At 35.6% G+C, this 23,092-nt stretch overlaps 1 protein-coding gene across 1 annotated transcript in view; it reads right to left on the reverse strand.

Annotated features, from left to right (window-relative positions):
- STK3 (serine/threonine kinase 3) overlaps positions 1 to 23,092 on the reverse strand; it is a 142,932-nt gene that overhangs the window by 46,938 nt on the left and 72,902 nt on the right. The window contains exons 8-10 of the mRNA XM_026841501.1: positions 22,612 to 22,737; positions 10,531 to 10,723; positions 1,240 to 1,415 (exon numbers count right to left, since the gene is read on the reverse strand). Of these exons, the coding sequence (XP_026697302.1) occupies positions 1,240 to 1,415; positions 10,531 to 10,723; positions 22,612 to 22,737 (495 nt within the window). The remainder of the gene's footprint in view (positions 1 to 1,239; positions 1,416 to 10,530; positions 10,724 to 22,611; positions 22,738 to 23,092) is intronic.

Consider the following 23,092-nt stretch of genomic DNA (forward strand, 5'->3'; position numbering starts at 1 on the left):
AGAATCTTTTTTGTTTGCATTTCTTAACAACTAATGCAAAAGGTAGGGTAAATTTTAAATTGTTTCAAGGGCAATTCTATTGCCACTATAATACCACTTAAATAATAGCCAGTTATTTTCCAATGAATAGTGCAAATAATTATTTTGTTAGTCAATTGTCAGGATGGTGACTACTGCACTTTATGGTAAAAAAAAAAAAAAAAAAGAGCCTAAAAAACCCCACCCAAACCAAAATCCAACTTAATCAAAACTCTGCAGCAGCAACAGCTTGTTCTGTGCTATTTAACTGGCTTTACTCCAGTAGTTTAAATTTAAGAGTCAGCTTTTTGTAGAAATGCAGTAAGTGAAAACTGGGAAAAAAATCCCACACGTACAGCTGTCACCTAAAATTAAACACAACATTTTTCTCCAAATCCCAAGCGTACTTTCAAAAAGGTGTCATGTGATCATATTTAGCTACTGCACTGCAGTTAACATGTTTAATCTACAACAGATAAACTAAATTATTTCATTCAAACATGTAAAAATTAACAAAGGTAAAAACCAGATCTAGTTATCTACAAGTCTCTAAACAGTAATTACTTCTTTCACTTTAAGAGCAACCTATAACTTAGGAACATTTTCTTTTCACCCCTGTTATAATTTGCAACATAGGCAAAAAGGAATAAACTACACATATTTTGGAGCAGGAAAAACCCCACCCTAAAATAGCCAAACTAGTGTTAGACAGAATCATTCTATGTAGAAAGATGTGCATTACTGGAATAGGACTAACAAGCTGCCTTGTGCAAAACAGTAGGTGATGTTAACCATCTCCAAGGAGATTGATTAAACTGCACCAATCCAGTTTAAAATGCTAATCATTTTACTGAGATATTCAGCAAACTTAACAATATTCCATGCCTACAGCAATTTATTTTACTTTTCTAAAATAGAACTGGGTCAAATTTTGAAGTTGATATAACACATACATTATAAAGAACCAAAACTACTTCTAAAAAAAAGTAAGTTACAAAGTATATTCATACAGTCTCACACTACTCCTCATTAAGAAGGTCCTGTGTTAAGCAAATGTACTTATTTCAACAACCAGGATGAGGTGTTCAGATTAAATAAGTGGATGGTATTCTTGAAAGTTTACTTATTTTACTTGTATTAACACAGTTATAGAAATGGATTATTTTTGGCACATATAAAATAAACAGTGTGCAAGAAAGTAAACAATAAAAATGTACTTACGAAATCAAAGTCTCCATCTTGAGGGACTTTCCAGTTATCAGGGAAAACGTTTTTGGATATGTGGTAAGGTTCATGCATGTTCTGATTACAGGTTTCAGGGCTTTTATTCTTGGAATCTTGCTTATCAAAGTAGTCCATGAAAGAAGGTCTTTGAACTTGTGGTGAAGTAGCATTTCCTTAGTTGAAAGAAAAAAGAAAAAGTTAAAACTATTTAAAGATTAAAGACTTACTGCACTATAAAACAAACTCCATTTATTAATTTCCTTGGATTTTACAGAAACTAGTACAGTCATCTGTATGTGGTGTAAGTCTCCATTTGTCCCCTGAGGATCTCTGGCATAAAAGCTCATAGCTGAAGAATGATATTTTTGTACCAAGATACAATGCGGATAAATGTTCAAGACGTTCAGAGTTGCACACACAAATAATATAACAAGTTACTTCATGCAATATCTATTTGTTGTTATAGAGACTGAATAACACAAGGTGCTAAGCATCCCTTTGGGTGCTGAATGCTCCTAACTTCAAGGCCTGGTCCACAGGCACTTGTAGGAAAGCAATAGAGTTCTATCAGTTTCACCAAAGGTGCAATTTAAAAAGTATTTAGAAAAAGAACTTGCAAAAAACAACTACACAAACTGTACACTGCTTAATTACATTAATTGCCAATGAGAATTCTCAACAAATTAATGGGATCGATCTCTACAGATGGCTGCAAAGCACCCTATCTCTATGGCATGGAAACCATGAGGGATTTTTGTCATCATCTATGCAGCTGCAGAAGCTATGAAGCAGACTGAGGTCAGCATGAACTCCCGTTCTGTTATCCTTTTCATGAAACTAAAAAAAGTTACCTACAACCCTAAATGACTGAAATTTGGGTTTATTTGTGGGATTTCAAAACAAATGAATTACTAAATAGAACAACACATAAAACATAAGAAATGCTTTAGTAGCTCTACATAATTGTCACCTCAGAGACTATGTTCTGCATAGCATTGACTCATGAAATGTGCACTTGCTTGCAATGTAACACAGTCTACCTAGAGAAATATGAAATACATTTCCACAAGTAAAATATGAAACAGGATGAAAGTTATAAATAACTAAGCTGGGAAAAACCCCAAGAAAATCCCAAAACACAACTCACAGGTAGAACTATACTTTTTAATTGTAAGCATCATAAAATAATTAGGAATTTTTATTTGAACTACTTGTTTTAACAAGTCAAAAGGTAAAACACTGGAAATATCTTTTGAGCTTGTGCTTAACATAATCACTAGAACTTGTTGATCTTATCTGGCTTTACATTTGTTTTTATTAATTCACTAAGTGGGTTTTTTCCCCCTCTTCTTTCACCTTTTATTTCACCATCTCTTTCCATTCCCTCTGTCTAAAGATTTCTTTATTAATTCTAATTTTGCTGCATGATTAATAGTGGTCTGTTTTTTTTCATTAATGCTTATTTTTGTACTGCCATCTTTTATAGCATATTGATTTACTTTTTCTTTCTGCTTTTTCTACATTATTCTGTTCTAGTAAGAGTTCTTCTGGCTTTTTTAATGTGTTCTACTCTCTGGCTCTAGGAGGTAGAATTAAAAACATAAATACAATGCATTTTCTTATTACAAACTTTTTATTACTTGATGGCTGCTGCCTAAAACCCCTGAAACTATTTGTACCAAAAAGGTACAAATACCAACACTACATTGCTGGCCTTTCACAACCAATTTTTTATTTCTGCTGAGATGGTTGTACTTATGTTTCATCCTTGAGACATACTTATAAACAAACAAGAAGATTACCAGTGTCACTGTTAGAAACTCTAAGTACCAAAATGCTGGCCCATTACAGGTAAGAGTCTCCCTCCTCTCATGTAACAGAAAATAGTAAAGATTTTCCAAGCACTACTCTTAAGTTTTAGAGCTAATTATAAATAACTTCCTATACACATAATAGAAGACTGCCTACATACATAAAACAAACCAACCCCTCCAAATTCTTTGCTGTCAAATACATATGAAGTAAAGTAGGTCAACAGGACTGAATAAATGAGCAAAGCACATTTATTCTACACTTTGAGGCCTTGTTCTACTTGTTTTGTTAAATAAGAATTTAGAGCTCACTTGTGATTCCAATTTAGTATGCAGTTAGTTAACGCACTTACAAGAACAAGAGCTGCTTATCTTCACTGCAAATACAAAACCTCACAAACAAAACCAGAAATGTTATGCCTGCAAAACAACAGGTCCAGAGGTGATTCAAGGTTTGTTTTTTCCCCAGTGTAAAAAAATGAAGTATTCATTTAAAGACTTATTTTTGGTTTTTTTTTTTTTTTACGAATAATTAAATAAAAGAGACTCTTCTTTAGATCTCTAGCTAATCTAGTACAAGTTTAGTAAATATTGCATGGAAAATGGGAGAGTTTGACATCTACCAGTTTAAAGGCTTCATAAAGGCTCCTACCTCTTTGTCTTGACTTTATAAAACATTACGCCTCTATATGTCAGAGCAAACTGATGTAGGTTGCACTTTTTTGCAAAATGTAAGGTTATTAGAAGATCATTTTGGTCTGAAGGCACTTTTTCTAACTTTCATGAACAACAGAGTAATAGTATCTTGTCAACTGTCTTTAGAGAAACAAGAAATTTAAAAGTACAATACATAAGGATTTCTTTAAGGACAATTAATTCACTCAACTATCCAGTAAATTACTTTGTACAGAAGCTATATATTAGTCACAAAAAAAATCTTCAACACAATCAATATCACTCCACACTTGCCCTGAAAACCTATTGTGGAACAGACTGTTTCATTCTAGGATTTGAATTTTTCAGTTGTTCTCATTTTTCTTTACTCTTCAACAAGAGATGATCATGCTTTAAAATGTCTGACACAGTTTCAACATTTAAGAATATCAGTCTCTTATCATCCCTATACTTGTCCCCTGCAGGACTTCAGGAGGGCTTTGGGAAGAAAGCCACAATAAAACCAGCAGAAATTGCTGGCAAGTCATGGAATGCAGAGACCACCATGGACAAAGAAAACATACATTCTACCTCAGCCATACCCCTGATAGAGATACAGCCAATGGGGATGTCCCCAGTTAGTTACGTAAAAGAATTTCTTCCAAAAATTCTGCCAGATAAAATGAATGAGGCAATGACATAACACAATTCCAACTCTATCACACTGTTTCAAAACTGTATCATAACTAAAATAAATAATTCTAAGCGCACATTTCAAAATAAGAGATGCACATTCCATTGTAATGCATGTTTTGATCAAATTCAATTGATGTTGTCTATATAGAAAAATGCTTTTGTAGTAATGTATTTCCAACAGAAAAGTATTATATTAATATTAAATTGATTTTAAATACATTAAAGAGTTCTGTTGTTAGTTGTTAAGTTTTTATACTCTGTGTTGGGCTTAGTCACATATACAGTCTCCCATGCTGGTCTGGCTAACTCACAGCTTGCTTATTGACAAAAACTCTTGCCTTACTTTGTCAGGTGGAACCCATCTCTCCACAGCAGTCTCTGATCCTCAAAGAGGGCCCCATGGTCATAAAAGTCAAACCTTTGTGAATAACACTAGAGGCACAACCAAGTGTTGACCTACTTGTTCCTCCAAGGCTTTCCCTTCACCATCATGATCAAGAACATCCTCATAACCCTGGAGTTACTCTTAAGGTCACTCTCAAGGTCTCCTCTGGCAGTATCATTAGCATGCTTCCACATGGATGCGTAGAAGGAGGCAATAGTCTAAGCACTGGACAAGCCCTGGCAGTCTTTCAGTGTTGTGGGACTGCGCCTGTGGTGGTGTTTTGTTTGTTTGTTTGTGGGGGTTGAGGTATTTTTAACAATTTGCTTTCTCTTGCTCCATTACTACCAGGCACTGGACCTCTTCCTGAGCTGCAAAGCTACAGATGAAAGTTTTCCTTCTTTTGCCAAAAGCCACAAACTTTTGCTCCACAGCTTTCCCCATCCTGGGGATCTCCATCTGACATTTGATTGATGGACTTTTCCAGCTGCTGCCTCTTTGGTAAAGTCAAGGGATCAGGCTCTCCTGTTTGCAGTGCTTTTGTGAAGATCCCATCAGTATCTTTATTCCCTCAAAATATATCACTCTGTCAGTATTTGAGTGAGAAGCTGCACTGGAATCAGCTTTTAGCCTTCTCTGGACTATCACCTCTACTACAAAGGGTACAATGGCTTATACAACAACATGCACTACATAGGGCTTTATATTTCATACATTCCTATGACTACTTTCTCACCACACAAGGTGGCCTGCAACACAGTGGCAGTAACTCTTCTGGGAAGTGAGAGACAGGAACTCTGAATGCAATAACATTGAGAAGAGCCTAGAATTCTGACCTCAGTCTCTGCCAGGCATGCTTAACAGTGAACTACCATGTAGAAAGCTGTCACAGCCACCTCCTTCAGCCATATTTTAAGTAGAAATTGTGACTGTATTTTACAAGTGGGTGAGTTCTGCTGCTAATACATGCCTATTAGACAACCACCTCAAAGAATTCGAGGTCAGCCTACTCAGTTTCTGAGTTGCAAGGAAGCATCACCAGTTCCTTAGGCCAGAACAGCTGGGAGTCTACTAAAGGTTTTATCTGAAGTATGTGAGATACAGACAGCTGTGTTACGAAGTTGTTACCAAATTTGCACTTTTCACATCACAGTGACTTATGAGGCCTGAATTTTCATCCAAATTTTATTTGTTTTATAATATACCTATTTATCAAAAATAATTGCAACTGCTGTTTAAATGGAAAATCCACTTATTTTTCAACCAGATGAAGCCTTCAGACTTTTTGAAGGACTATAAACTCAATTTTAAAAGATTTTTAATGGGGAAAGGCTTCCAGCACAAAACATTGCTTTGCTTCCTGAGAATAAGACTTGAAAAACTGGGTTTTGTTCCATTTTTCCACCTTACCAGAGAAAAAGAAAAAAATATTTAATTACACTACTATTATAATGGACCCATTAGTCCATTCCAAGTGACTTACACTTTATTTCTGCTTTCAGCAAAAGAAAGAAAATCCATGTTATGCTACACTTTGTAACAGTTCTTGAAGCAGAATTGGCAACAAGATTTCTCTGAAAAAAAAATCCCATTCGTAAAACATACTACTACTAGTGGCATAAATGAACAACTTTATTACCAATCTCATGAGAGGGCTGGAGGACTGGAACAGGCTTGGAAACACCTATCATCTCTTTGTATATATAAAGTAGTAAAGCACGAGTATACCTGCACATGGCATCAAGCAAACTGTCTTAACGTGGGCACAGTAAATATGCTTGAACAAGACTACATCTATGAAGTATCAACACTCAGGCTACAGTACTGCTGAAACCAGCTCATAATTAAACTTCCTTACTGAATTCACGTGAGACCTGGGTCACAGGTTGGTATAAAACACATATCAATAGCTTTTGCTTTTCAGTTGAAAAAACATCTGTGAGATTTAGGCTTTCTAAGAGTTATGAAGCATCACTACAGAGCTACCCAAACATCTACCTCCTATCACAGAGGAGACTGACTTATAGGATGGCACAATCTCTTACACTGAAATCACTTAAAAAAAAATAAATAAATAAACCCAACTCATTGATTCTCCTTTTGAAATGTATGTTCTGCAGCGTGGTGTACGTCCTGCTATAATCAAGGAACCCATAACACAGTAACACAAGAACGTTCAGCAAGTAAATGCTGGAACCAAACCAGCTGAATGATGAAACTATCACTTGCCATCAGGCTACCTCCAGTTTTCTGGCTTTCCTTTCAAGGCAGTCACCAATGGGGAAGGAGGGAGGGGAAGGTAGTCTGCTATCCCAAAGATTTTTCTATAAGAAGGAAGAATGTGTTCAGGAATTAGACTGTCTAAACTTAAAATATTTAATGTCTTAAAGGGCAAAAAGTAAAAAAAAAACACCAAACAACCAAAACACCTGACCAAATTTTCTACATTCTATCTGTCAAATGTCACCTCATTACGTTCACTCTTCTTTTAATATTCATTACCAGCCACAAGCTATCTAGAAGCTTCACTGAAGTCTGAAGCAACAGTTAGAATCCCAGAATAAGTCCAGATGGCAAGAGGAGGCAACTTGTTTGCCAGTCCAAAGCAGACGACAAATATAAATTTAATCGGGGAAAAAAAGAAGCAGGGGGAGTGTTAACAAAAAGGAAGAAGGAGAACAATCAGAAGTACTCTTAGTGCACCAGAAAGCCCTAACACTAAGCCTTGCCAAAAAGCCACAAAGGAAATGCCAGGGAAGCTGCTCTGAACATTGGTCTCTGAATTGAGATATGAAAAAGCTTCTACATACAGATAAGTACAATCCAGGCACCTGAACAAAAGTAGTACTACGTTCCATCAATACCACTCACTCTTCCACTCCACATTAAACTTCCTAAAGTTAAGGTCTATCCTCCCACCTCTCTGTATTCTGCATTTTCTTCCCTCCTTCCAGGTACATACCACACAGTCTCTGCTCAGAGCACACACAGGCAAACTATGTAAGAAGGCATAAATGTTGTTTATTGCTAGGCTGTATATTGTATGTTGGGGTAAGATGACAGGCCTCTTTTTATTCCAAATCCCAATTTTATCTGGGCACAATTCCCTATTTGTGAAAAAAGTATGGTTTCAGTTATTTTCTGTCATAGCTCCCAGAGGCCTCTAAGCATGGGCACTTATAAATAAAAACTTATTACTGTTTCTTATTTTGTCCTTGAGCAGGGAAACAAAAAGGCAGAAGGAAACAAAACATGAAACAAAACACAAGAGCAATTAAAAAAAAAACCCTTTGTCATAAATATTTTGTGTCTCTAGGAAGGAAATTAAATCCCTCTTCCCTAGTTTACTATATTTATTTCTCCAAGCTTCTTGCTTGCAATGTTCTATTATTCAGAAGTATCAAAGAGTACTTTTAAGCTACCTGTTTTGATTTATTATAATCAAATCACACAAACATCTAGAAAGTGCCCACCTTGCTTATAAAGGTATGTTGGAAAAGGCAACCAATCTCTAAAATCTTGTGTCTCTGACAAGCACAGATAAGCAGCAAGGATTTGTACATCCCTTCCTGATGACATTTATTTAGGAAAATTGCTATTGCTCCTGTTTCAGCCAATAGCACATGAATCACAGAACCAGAGGAGGACCAGCTACAGTGGACATGACTTATATTTGTTTTCAGATGAGAGATATATATATGGAGGTCCCATTCTTGAATTATTTCTAGTTTTTAATCAGTGGGTGTCTAATGCAAAATATAATAAAATACAGCAAGTAAGAACCTGTTGGAACCAAACTTGTTGCTTGTCATCAGAATGATGAAACCATCACCTGCCATCAGGCTACCTTCAGTTTGCTGGCTTTCCCTCACTGGAGTTACAGGTCTCAAGATAGTCACCTAGGGGGGCAGGGAGGGGAAGGAAACCTGCTGTCCCAAAGATTATATATTTTTATTTTGCAAGAAGGAAGAATGTGTTTAAGAATTATACTAAATGCCAAGGTGTAGAAAAGTAATTCCATTTCTAACTACAGATTGTTACTGGAATCAATTAAAAATTGAAAATAACTACATTTTAAAAACAATATCTACAGCAACATAGCAAATAGGACACGGATAAGAGATTGCAGTGCAAACCTAGCAACACTTTTTTGATCTGTTTGGCATACTAATAAGTATTTCCTCTCAGCATATATAAAAACTACATGGATAGCGCTGTGCAATTTGGTATTCTACTTACATAGACTTGCTTATTAAGCCTGAAGTGATTTGACAGGCTTCATAGAAACTGCACTAAACACTACATAATACTTCTACACTAAGAATTACTTTACTACCCTTTACTTCAAATTTTCTTGTAATATCTTTCCCTCTTTTTTTTTAATCACTCATCTTCTCCTTAACTTATTGAAATTGATGAGTTTGAGATTGCTTGTACTAATCTGCCATTAGCCTCACAGTTTAACAAGCAAATACTCCGTTTCAGCATGAAAAACTGAAGCACATACTGAGTGTTTTCATGAAGTGAATCATCCTGCTTAGACTAATCACTAATCAACAGGTATGTTAGCCATCTTATTGCTGACAACACTAAAAAAACACAAACAAACCAACAAAACAAACCACACACACAAAAAAAATCAATCAACCAAAGAAAAACCCCAAGAAAATCCCTCATTCCTTCAACTTGCTGTACATTAAACCACAAAGAAAACATATTCCTGCTTTGCTCTTCCAACTAATCTTGCACAAATTATATCAGGCATATATGTGCAAACACAAATGCAACTTTGTTTGCTATAAAGTGTTCTACCAAGTTATTTATTTGGCAGTGATTTCCACTTGAGACATTAGTTTTATGTATTACCTCTCTTCCCACTGCCCCCAAACAATTGCCTGGAGTAAATATTACATTGTGCCTTGTGAAATTAGGCACCTACAGCTTGAGTTAGATTCATCAACGCTGCCCATTCAAGCAAATAATTCTATTAAATTCAGTGGGCCTCATTCTGCAGTAGTCTTCAGCCAAATAATGAGCACATCAGTATGTAAGTATGTAAGTTAACTATTTAACAAATATGTATTTATCCATATTGCAGTGTAACTTGTAATTTTATACTTCAAAACATTTGGAATTTTTTTCTTTGCTACATACTCTCCCACATGCTGCTAAAGTCAATTTAGACTTTTTCATAGGCTTCAACAATCTTTTGATCATTGCCTTAAATCAAGCATTATTGAACTACATTCCAACATTCAGATAATAACAACTCACTTGTAAAATAAAATTTTGCTAATCAACCATGAGTTACAATACAATTTTGCAGTTAGATATGTACTGATTGTTGACCCCATAGAAAGTCATGATGAGTTCCCAGAACCACTGACACTGAAGTGACAGCTTCTCACATAGTCACATCACTTCAGTTTATCTCCCAAGAAACTGGTCCAAATGTATGTGGGAAAGAAGACAAAAAGCAAGAGACAAGCAGTAGAAGGGAGAATTCACAGAATACTAATTTTAGAGTCCTCCAGAGAGACTCAGCAAAACATCAAAACCAGGCTTCTCCTTTGAATCTCCCAGTTTTCTCCACAAACTATAGAGAGCGCTTACAGACACAAATACCCCTCTCCCCTTGTTTTAACCACAGAACTTGACACTTAAAAGCCACTGATGATGCAACATTCTCATGCAGTATGAGAAAACACATTACTAAAAGAAAATGAAAGTAAATTAACAACATACTTTTCATGGTCCCATCTTCCTCTTCATCATCATCGCTATTTATTACCATGGTCCCCAAGTCCGATTCTAACATAGTACTGTTGTGTTCAATCATCGTCTGAGCGCCTTCACTCATTGTGCTTGTGGCCCTCATGGTACCAGCACTCTCTGAACTGGTCTTCACCATGGTGTGAGAGTCCAGCTCATCTTCATCCTATGGGGAAACATTTGTCAGAATGCAGCAGATCATTTTTAAAAAAACAAAGTTAAGCAGCATCATTTAGATGCTTATACATTAGTTTTATATCTTCACGTGACCTAGGTGTACTGCTAGACTTCCAAGTTTAAAATTAAAAAAAAGAAAAAAGTTCCATATAAAGGAAGAATAAAAGCTTTCTTCTTTCTCACAGATGTATAGCAGAGCGGATGTGGATGTAACACAAACGTGGCCCACACACCCACTTCACATCAGCATTGAGTTTTGAGTATCTTGGTGATTTTCATGATCCACTATACCTTCCTAGATTCCAAAATCAGTACCACAGTTTATAGAAAGTGATTTGGTTGTTTTGCAATGGGCTGTCACCAAGGATTTGTGCTGATCACCTTTAACTAAGTATCATGCCCAGCACCTCACACTACAGCTCTCAGATGACAGACTTCAGGTTCAATTTAGCTATTAAACAATCCTCCAAAATAGTTTGGAAGTCCACCACAAACAGAAAATCAACCTGGCTTACTTCAAGCATCTAGTTCTCTTTCTGTCATAAGAATGAACAAAGTAACTTGTTGATACTATGTAGAAAAATATCTACAGAGTACAAGCTTAACCACTAAGTGGGTGGGGAAGCTAATATCATGAAGATATGCTGTAGTATTTTGAATTGGTGACAATAATGGGCCAGGAATGTGAAATAGAGAACTAATGACAATCCAGTTAATGAATTACAAAATTCATATGGAATAATAATATTTGAGAACCTTAATGGGAAATCACACCAGCTTTCCAAAGTTTGATTTAGCTTATAACATCACAGAATTTCAGGAATAATGTGAAGGACTACACACATTTTCTGTATGAGCAAAATCCAAGGGGATGAAAAAAAAATCTAGAACATTCTCTTTGTTGATTATGTAAGAAATAATACCCATCACTGTGAAGTCACTCTATGTCATGTATTTAAAGTACAAATGCTACTTTCACCAACTTTATAACTTTATATGTATGCATTCACTTCCTCTGCTGTGTCAGAACTTGAGTTCATTTACAAATGAACTTTAGACCTGATTAGCAAAATATTCTAGCTACACATCTTGAAAGACTACTGTATAACATTTTAATTTTTAATTTTCCCATTACAAATATCATGTGCATTGCTACATATAACATTAAAACAAGATTTCACCCACAACACATTTCCCCTTTTAATATTTGGATTGGTTTATATATTTTAAATTTTTAACTATAAGAGACTTGTAAGGGCAAGGGGGGGGGAATGACACTGACACAAGATGAGACCAGAAAAAATAAATGTAAGCCTCAAAACCCTATAAGGTCTGACACTTTCTCACTGAACTTGTTAATTTCCTTTCCTGTTATTCCCTGACACAGCAGACAACTTGCCTAGAGTATAGATATATGAGCATGAGCCAGCTACATTGCCTGAGTGATACAGTTAGTAGCAATACCATTACAGCAGCTCCCAAAAATTATTCTATTATGTCTCAACTAAGGAGACACAAAAATAGATCTACTTTTGATTCAAAGAGTCTGGCTAACAGCATAACATATGGAAATCAGGATACAGACCTAAATCTGTGATTAAAATTACAAATGTCAAAAAAATCATTATTTTCCAGATTATATTTTTTTTAATATTTAAGTTCTTCATTTGCATCCTTTCTGGGTTTATTTGCACTCTAAAACACTATATTTAGTACACCACCGTTTAAAAAAAAAAAAAATCCCACAGATACAGAGAGTTTACAGCTACAGCAATAGACTGTGCCTGTAAATAAATGAGAATATTTTGGTACTGCTCCTCCTGGTGGCAACTTTAATTTTATTTACTCCCTCTCACCAACCCCCAGTGTTCCTGCTAAACCCCAATGTTTCCTACTTTTTTTTTTTTTTTTCCATAACAAGGGAAGTCAAAGTAAAGTCCAAAAGTGTCTTTGTGCATTGCATTTTAGAAGTGCCAGAACAATTAAGTTATTATTTCTAAGTGCTTCTTTCAGTACTGCAATATAATGCAAAACTGACTCACAACATACCGCTATTTCTCTTATTAATCACTACAAATGTGGCATCTCTAACATACAGGCAGGTAAATCTCTGAGTTTAAGGCACAATGACATTTGATTTGAAGATTTTCTGGACTAATTTTAATATCCACTTGCAGTGCATATGGTCGTAAACTTACTAAAGCTGAAAGAAGAAATGAAACAAACCTATTCCTGAAGCTTAGAAGTTTTATTTTAGAAGTTAGGAAAAAAAGTGATTGCGAACGATATGAACAAGAATGAGATGGAGTCCCAAGTAATCTTTTTTGTATCTTCTGCTTCATTAAAAACTATTTTATTTCTTTGGTCAAATCAATTATCTGGATTTGTTCCAAAGAACAGCATTTCATTTTCAAGTCTGAGTGTCAAAAGCCTTTATCTTACTACTGTCTCTCAGGAAAGAGAACAGTTATCTTCTAGTACCTACAAGACTAAGGATCACAAAATCCCATCTCAGTACTAACAGAATAGTTGTCTCAAAAAGGGAAGTACATGACAATTTTGATCAATAGTGTTTTCCCCAGATCAGACATGATGTAATTAAAGAAAGCAATATAAAACTTTTTCAGGGCCTGTGCATGCCTTAGAATAATTAATTTAGTGGGTTAAGACAGATTGCTTCCAGAACTATCATTCCAGTATTTCTCACAAATATGAGATTTAGTTAATATGGCAGTAGACTATACTAGCTCTGAAAAAGTAATTTTATAAAAATATGTAGCGGATCCAAGTTATGTAAGTGCACATTTACATGAGAGATGAAAGTGATACCTTCATACAAATTCTGATTCATGCCTTCCAGTTTGTAAATATTGATGTAGAACTTCTGATCTCTGTTGTTAAAAAAGGTAAACTGACTGATTAAATAAAAACAAACACAATCTCAATTCTAACCAGGAAAAAAATATAAGGTATTAAAGCTGAAGTGTCATGTTCTCATAGTGTTTATGAAAACAGATCCAAGAATCAAGTAATAAAAACAGCTAACTCGGGAATTAAACTGTCTGTTGTTCTCTTGTGTACAAGTAATGAGCACGAAACTTTTCTTTGAAAGTGGTACAACACTATACAGCAACAGAAAGAACGCACAAGCAAGAACTCTAATATCTCTTGAAATGCTACAAAAATGACAATAAACTACAGAAACTCTGAACAATGCCATAACGTAAAGCAAATACAAATAAAACACTGCCAATACCCTGCAACCCTATGGGACTAAATCTTTGGATCTCTTATTTATTTTTATCTCTTATTTACCAAAATAAGTTAGAAGATTAACAAAACGAACCCTTAAAGCATGACAACACAGTCATAAAGTCTTGATTACCAGGACAACAAATTCAAAACTATTTCAGCAGAAGCAACACACAAGACTTCACAATATGCTTGTAACATAAAAGATCTCATCATCACATGAGCAGTTTTCTCTGAAAAGATGGTCTTGCACATCATACCTAAGTCTACATCGTGGCAGAAGCAAGTGACCCGAGGTGATAAAGATTAATGGATTTTTTTGTTTTATTTTTAACATTCATAGGAAAAAAGAAAAAAAAAAAAAAAAAAAAAAGACGACTTGTAAAGAAAAAACTGAATATGACAAGCGTTTAAAAACGCTTTAACTATGGTTTGTGCATGTAAGAACAACACTAGAGGGCACCAGAGACAGCTGACTAGGCTGCAACACATTAAAGGAAGATTTACATGCTGGCAAAATTTAGTATCCTGTAAAATAATTTCATTTACTATTAACACCTCATCATCACCTTTGAAAAACGTGGCTGTAGTCACAGCTATCTTTTTGTAAAAGCACTGTAGTAGCTACATAAACACATAATATAGTTTGATCAAGAACAAGGATTTTGTAAAAGTTCCTAACACGTACAAAGCCCAACTACATCCCAAGTATATGCATAATACGGAGCACTCATTTAAACTTAGACCCATCGGCAAAACAGATAAAGACTTAACTTTCAGCACATATTCAAATAAATTGCTGTGGATTTTAACAATGTGGTTTTAAAAAAGTGTTTATAACTCTTGGGTAGCTATATTTCATTTGACAAAGTCATCTTTACATATTTCTAACTTCAGGACACTTAAAGGACTGCAATCAAATTTAGTTAGCACATATATCAAGTGTTCTTTGGCTTAAAAAAAATGTTATGAAAACAGAAAGTTTTAACACTGTCAAGCAAAGTTAAATATATATACAGATACACAGATATGTATCTATGTAGATGATATCTATCATGTACAAATACATGAATGATGCATAGAAGTAAATACAAAGACCTTCAGAAAAATATTGTCTGGTGTATCAGATTTAAAATATGGAATAACTCAAATGATTCACTAGTTCCTTTAAAATGACTATATAAATATTGTAAAAATATAAAGGAATAATTACAGCAATTATTTCTTAAGGTCTCAAAAGACAGATGCCAACTTCTCATAATAAATATATAATTAACCAAATAAACTTCTGTATGAATGAATAAATAAGCCTACATATAGACATACTGACAGGTGGCTAAATTGCTGATAGTTGTCAACCACTGTGTCTAAGAAAAACAAAAATGGAGTACTGAAACAGTAATTCCTTGCTTGAATATTCTAAAACAATTAAGTGTTCCTCACATAATAAAGACATTGAAATGTAAAAGAAAACATACAGGAAGAGTTGCCTGTTAGCTCATTCCCTTAAAGATCCACAGAAATAAATATTTAGACATGTTTCCTGTGAGCTGCCAGGCAACGAGTTACTTTACATTCCCATAATACAGCTGCCCAGCCTCAGCATCCAATTCACATCACACTTTAAAAAACGCATGAGAGAAGAGATTGGTCATGTTTAGTAGTGCCTAAACTAACATTTAAACTTTGATATTGGGATTAACCTTCTGTAGAATACACCACTCACAATTTTTGCTTAATTAAAAAAATATGTACAATTACCTCAGTACCTATCAAAACATGTCAGTTTGTCAGAAGACATTCTCATCACACGAGCAGCTCTTATAACAGGCACAAAATCAATTCAAAATGCATTATTTATAATGATATTATATCTCTGGAAGGATACTGTCATGAAGACTGTATTCAACCTAGCCATTTATTTATAGCTATATAATATCATGCTTTGAACAGCAAAAAATATTTACATTATAATTGACAACTTCCTATACTATAAAATGTTCACTGTGGTAAAAATGAAAAATAAGAATCAAATTTAGGGATGTGATTCTTTCTCACTTGAAGAAAAACAACCTGAATTAATCCTGAAAATTAAGTACATAACTGTGAAATCTTTGCTTCTGATTAATTCTCCAAAATCACACACTCCTCTCCATTCTACTTTCAGTTATGAAGTCTCTTATAATCTGAGTGCCCGTTACAATACATGTACGGCTTTAAAAGTGAATTAAAGCTTTAAAAACTTACATATTAAATATATTATATATTATATATATTAAACATATATTAAAACTACATATTCAAATGTACTTTCCTAATAAAAGGAACACCACAGTCAGAACATTTTACACCCTTCTTCTTGATGGGTCCCAAAATACATACCAGTGAGTAATGAGCACAACTGCTCACATTTTACATAGGAAATTCTTGGGGGTTTAGATCAATAAATTCAAGCCCCTGACAGGTTAACTGAAACCATTCTTTTTCAATAGTATATGGACTCAATTCACTGCCCATGAGAGACCTTTAACATTGATAGACTCTACTTAACACTAACATCAATATTTGCTCTTGTTTTCAGTTGTGCATTTCTCCAGGTTTGAGTCTGCCTTTGCACTTCTACAGTGAGGACTTCACACTGGGGGGAAAAAAAATCTACTTTTAAGGTGTTATTTTCCAAAACGTATGTGCTAAGTGGCTATTAATTTATGACTGTACAGTGACTCCAATTCCATATATAATTTGAAAAGATTTATAGAAATCAAAGTATGAAGACATATATGCATGACTTACTGTACTACTACACAAGATAACACAGGGACTGTCATTATCTTGTTCTAGAACTGCTGCCATCATTGCATGTTGGCATATAAAAACTTGTACCATCATTTGAACTGTAGATATGTGTAGTCATGCAAACTACACACAAGCATCCCTGTATTTCTTGAGGGTTCTGTGAAAGCTGGTACATAAGGAGGAGGAATGTACAATGGTTATTTATCTTTACACTTGAATGTTGGACTGCTGACTTCATCCACTACAGTATACCAAGCTGGCACTCATTATTATCTGTTTTCCCTTTCCAGGAGGGAAAGGATAAATACTCAGTTAAAAGTGTAAAAAGAATTGGTTTATTGTTCTTCTGGCAGTTCCCCAAACAAGTTCCAAATTAAATGAAAGACATCATCTTTGAGCTGATTTTGAAATTAAGCATTATGTCAATTTGAAGTGGGGGGTTTGGGGGGATTTGTTGTTCCGTTAGGGGTTCTTTTAAATGACAAACACAAATATTCCAATGCTTTCACTTTATCCTTCTGGTTTTCATCCTGGTTTCCTTTAATAACTTGTGGATCCACTGATCAATCTCTGTCTAGTATGCTTTAAAAACTAAATTCTGTGCTGTCCAGAATTTCACTTAATTTAGGCCTCAGTCACACCTACATGTTTGTCAGGAGTCTTCTAGCATGCAGTACACGAGTAACATGGATTCAGGAAACATGGTACATGAAACTTCTCCGATTAAATAAAAAGTAACAGTTTGCCCTGCTGTTTCCTAGTTCAGCTGGTTTTGTGCTTTTAACTGATCAGAACCTTTAATGACTACAGCTGGACGTGATGCTGGTGTCATCTCTCAAATGAATCTGGAATTTCTGACAATGATATTCTGCATTGAAACTCAGTTGCAAGACATGGGAAGACTATTACAACCAAACAATTCTTAAAACCAGTTCGGAACAAGATTAGTTCTGCATTGTGACAACACAAAAGCTATTAATAAATCACTACCAAACGTGGTGTTTTGACAAACTGTATTTGTCAACAAAGAAATCCCTCCTCCTCACCTCACCATCAGTATTATTAATTTCATTCCATTCACTTGTACCCTCACTTCTATTAAAACTAAGTTTTTCCAAATTCTTTCACTCAAGGCTTATCAAGCAATACAAAATTATCAAAGGCATATATTTACTGATAGCAAAAGTCATACTTACTACCAAATATCACATTAGCAGTTATAACAAAAGTAAAAATTTCACCCTAATTACAAACCTTATCACAGATTATTTTTAGAATCATAAAAATATACAGAAATTTAGAGAATTAGAACTTCTCAACAGCATAAAAGAATATGAACAAAAATCTTTTTAAAAATAGGAACAAAAAAATCCCATTTTACTTACATATTTTTACAAGAGCAAACTTTTTCAAAAGTTTAACTATTCGGTATAAACCTTACAGGAAAAATACCTAGACATCCTCTTGCCCATTACAAGATATTTTTGCAGTTGTAAATACACGATGGCTTATAGTCTTCTTTCAGTAAGGCTGATGTAGCTCAAGGGAAAAAAGGCACAAAACCTCCACAGGAGTAATGAAATTTATCTATCCATGATCAGGATAAAAAATCTGAAATTATCACACTGACAAGCGTCACTTCCCACTTTGCCAGCAGCAGCAGCTAGTATTTCCCTTTTGCTTGCTCCACTTACAAGTGGCCTAGCATCTTCCTATCTTTACATGTGGTCTTCATATTTGGAACTCCCCCCAGGCTCAGAGATCTATTCCTTACCCCTACTGAAGTCTACAAGAATGAAGCAAACTGTTTTTAGAAAACATTCATTTTCTCTGCCATGAGCAAAGTTGGCCTTTGCTGGAAAACTGCAGTTAAATTCTCAATCACCTTACCACAGTGTAGCAAATATCCTCTGCGTTACTATCGCTTCAAACACACACATAGGTCTGTAGCAAATATAAGACAGCCTGACTTACCTTAGCCCATGATGAATTTGACTACAGACTAGTCTACTGAGTGACCTCTCTCACAGCAAACAAAACAGACATAAAATTGTAGGGATTAAACTTTGCTGTGTCTTTCTTTCTGTGTTTCTTTCTCCAAAGAAAAATAGTTACAATAACCTCTTAAGCAGAGTTAGACTGTGTAGTTCAAGCATTTACCACTGCTCAGCAATATGCAGTAACCACACCACTGACCTCTTAAAACTTGTTATCTTATGTTCTAAAATATTAAGGGATAATTTGCATTCATCTCTTTTGTGCTTTCTATTCAGCCTACCTTCACTGTCACTTTAAGTCTATCATTCACAAAGTTTACTTTACATGAAAATACATCCATAGAGGCAGCCAGCTGATCCTGCTGAGGAAGTAAATTACGTAGCTCAAAAATGCAGCCGCAAGGGCTTGTGTTAGTTATGTCCAAATGCAATATATTACGCACTCAATATCTAGGATCCATCTATCTTAACATCCCCTGCAAACATAATTTGGTCTTATTTATTAGTCAGTTACTCAATTCTAGCCTGTAAGTCAGAATCAGCATAGAAAACTAAAAAGGAGTACAAGATACCAAATTACTAAGAATGATAAAACTGTGTAAAAGAACATCAATAATTAACTGCAAGAACACTATACAGCATAATTTGCATGTTCAATGTATTATTCTTTTTTAATAATTCTAAAGTCTTTTACAAGTACAGCATTACAAAGGGCTTGCCCTAACAAATATACCCTTCTCTTCAAAATGTCCATATTGCTAAGGTTTTCATCCAGACTCTCTCATCCTTGAATATTCATCATCTTAAAGTCTCATGTAGTGATGTCTCATGTAGTGATCCCTCCACTTGAGGTAATACAACTAGGTTCATTTTTCAATTTCTCTTCTGTCTTTCATTACACCAAAGCCTTCATTTTAATTTTCTACTACCTTTCTCTTATGAGCCAACTAGTCTCACAAGCCCCCTTTCAGGGCCTTTTCTTATTCTATCACTTCATTCTGTACAAAGAAGTCAGCTCTGTCTCAGATTGGCCTCTTCCATTACTCACCTGTTAAGTTTTCAAACCCCTTTATACTTTTCTCAGGTCCCCTGCTACTACCAGCAGGGCTGCCTCTAGCCCTGTGCAAGACTGTCATTATTGTCCTTTAAATCTCCCCTACATCATGATCCTGATGAAAAAATGAGCAAGGCATGTTAATGCCGAGCTTCCCACACTGACTTATTTCATATCTCCTCTGCCTGTGTCTCTCTCATCCACTCTGACCTTCTGCCTTATATTTAAGAGCCATTTCTTCAAGCGGAGCCTGACTTCTGGTTCTGGGTTGGTTGATGATTTCATGCACTGACATATGATTACTGCCCCTAAAATTCTATTAGTATAAGTAAAAATTACAGACATCATTTCCATAGACTACAACTACACTGCTTGTTTTTAAAAGCAATGCAACCTTGCAGTAAAGGTGGCTAATGGTATCCACCATATATAGGCTGCATTAGGAGTGTTGCCAACAGAGGAAGGAGGTGATCCTTCCCCTCTGCTCAGCACTGGTGAGGCCACACCTGGAGTGCTGGGTCCACTTCTGGGCTCTCCAGTACAAGAGAAACATAGACATACCAGAGAGAGTCCACAAAGATGATTAAGGGTCTGCAGCATCTCTTCTACGATGAGAGGTTGAGGGAGCTGGGACTGTTCAGCCTGGAGAAGAGAAAGCTTAAGGGGGATCTTCTCAATGCATACAAGTATCTGAAGGGAAGGTGCAAAGAAGACAGAGCCAGGCCCTTTTCAGTGGTGCCCAGGGACAGGCCCAGAGGCAACATGGACACACTGAAACACACAAGGTTCCCTCTGGACATCAGAAAACTTTTTTACTGTGAGGGTGACCAAGCACTGGCATGAGGTACCCAGGGAGGCTGTGAAGTTTCCCTCCTTGGAGATATTCAAAAGCTGTCTGGACATGGTCCTAGGCAACCAGTTCAAGGTGGCCCTGCTTGAATAGAAGGGGCAGGCCAGGTGACCTTCCAACCTCAACCATTCTGTGATTCTGCTCTCTCAGCCCTGCTAACCAAAGATACTTCTGATGTTTTCAGATTTGAGGCACCTATCTTTTAGTGACAAGCAGAGTCTCATTGTCTTTTTAACTCATAACCTGTTCCCTGACCACACCACAAAGTACATGTCAAAACTCCAATCTACTGCAATAGCAGCACAAATAGCGGATTCCTGCCCCAGTCCTGGATTCCTGGATTTGAGGTTCCCTTATACTAAGCACCGAAAAATCTGTGAGGTGCTGGGGGGTGGGAGGGGGTGGTGGTGAAAATTCCAGTGTTACATTCTGAAATTTGGACCCATGCAAGAGGCATGAGAAGGTGCTAAATGCTTCTTCAGTTGAGGTGAACCATACTTGTGTTGTACCCTTGCACCCAGCTGTGGGAGAGGGAAGGTGTACACCACATACTGAGCTGGCAGGGATTGTTTCATCCATGTCTGGCAATCTTACTCCCCATCTGAACCCTCAGACTAAGTAAATAGATGTCATACCTTATTTTGTGTTAATGCAAAAGACATCAACAACACACAAGCGTTTGAGGCCTACAGTTCAGAAGGCAAAAGTAGGGAGGAAAGCATGCTAGTTAAGACATTATCCTTTATGTCAGTAATAAATCAGTCTCTTCAGAGATCAACTATTCAATACATTGTTACTGACATCAACCCTGCGTGTCAAGTCACACATTTCCACATAGGGAACATTTCCTAATGTAGAAAAAATAGTCCCAACCTTCCCTGCCTGTTTTATTCTAACCAAGCAACAATCCAGAGTAAACTGTCTTTATAAACAACAAGTTATCAATACTCTTAGAACAGAAAAACATCCAGTAAACAAAAGAACATACTGTCTGTTGGGATACAAAATGCTCCACAAAATCTGCTTGATATGTTTTCCTACATATAGATCACGACCTAACACTGTAACATGTAACAAGGATTCTACAATTTGCAATAGGGTAGACTGCATTACTGCACTGCTCTTTTCTGTTTGCTCAAAGCTGTAAGATTTCTACTGACATTCCAGTCTCCATCTTCTCTGTGTGTTATTTCTGAATGACCTTGGTTCTCATTGTATGTGTGGCAATACACTTCTTTGAAGCACATACTGCTGCATTGCACAAGACTGCCCTAAAATAAATCATGTAGAGTAATAATGCCAGAAACACTGACTTATTCCTAACATTGCCAAACAATTCTAAACGCAACTTATCCATCACATGACCTGATTCTCTCCTCAAACATATACTGACAACATCATCTAAAAATGAAATGCTGTCGCCATTTTCACTTTATAGGCACAACTCGATTCAAACTGTATTGTAATCACTACTTACTGTGCCTCGGAATTAACTATTCTGTGTATTAGACTTTACCAAAAAAACAAACTAGAAAAAAACCTATGTGATCTGAACTGAAAAGTAAACCACTTGTCTAGAAGCCCGTATGTGAAAGTAGAACAGTTTGGGGGTTTTTTTAAATGTTAGTCTAAACAGATGAAGTTGACATGGTTTCTTTTCCCACCTCCTAGAAAAACTTTTTACCAGGATATCTCATGGAAGAGTGCTAAAGGACATCTCATGGAATAGTGCTGAAAGCTGGCTCATATGGCATTACTCACAGCAGCATTACTCGTTGTAAATAAGAGTGGAATACTTAGCCCTCACAGGCTAAAAACCAGGTAGAAACTTGGTAAAAAAAAAAGTATTTGAACACAAGGGCAGACAGTAGGTGAAAAACAGCAACTCATCTAAAGTACAGACAGTTATAGGAAAAAAAGGTACACACCGAATTTTCTTCCTCCTCTTCTAGTTCTCTTTGCTGTTCCTCATGTCGCTTTGCCTTTATCTCCATAGCTTCAGTAATCAGATCCCTTAAAATTGAAACTGGCTTAGCATTCTTAATAAATGTATGCTAGGAAAAAAAAAAAATCATTAAATTATTTAACATCATTACAATAGTTACACTTCAGATGTAATTATAAGTATTATTCAACACCACAGATTGAAGTGATAAATAGTATTTTACATTACACAATAATTAAAATCTACACTAACACAACATACAATATCTCTTAGCTACTTCCTAATTAAAATTTTACTTTAACTACTTTTTATAATTGCAAGCCTTGGGAAATGTAATCATATAACAACTGTTTTACAGTTAAGGATATAATTTTCCAAAGGCAACATGCAGTATATAGCAAATAGAGTGGTGATTGTCTGACATAGAAAAACAAACTTTTTCAGATATTCAGTTACAGAATTTA

The sequence above is a fragment of the Athene cunicularia genome, assembly GCF_003259725.1.
Source record: "Athene cunicularia isolate RWA chromosome 2 unlocalized genomic scaffold, athCun1 chr2_part1, whole genome shotgun sequence".
Classification (NCBI taxonomy): domain Eukaryota; kingdom Metazoa; phylum Chordata; class Aves; order Strigiformes; family Strigidae; genus Athene; species Athene cunicularia.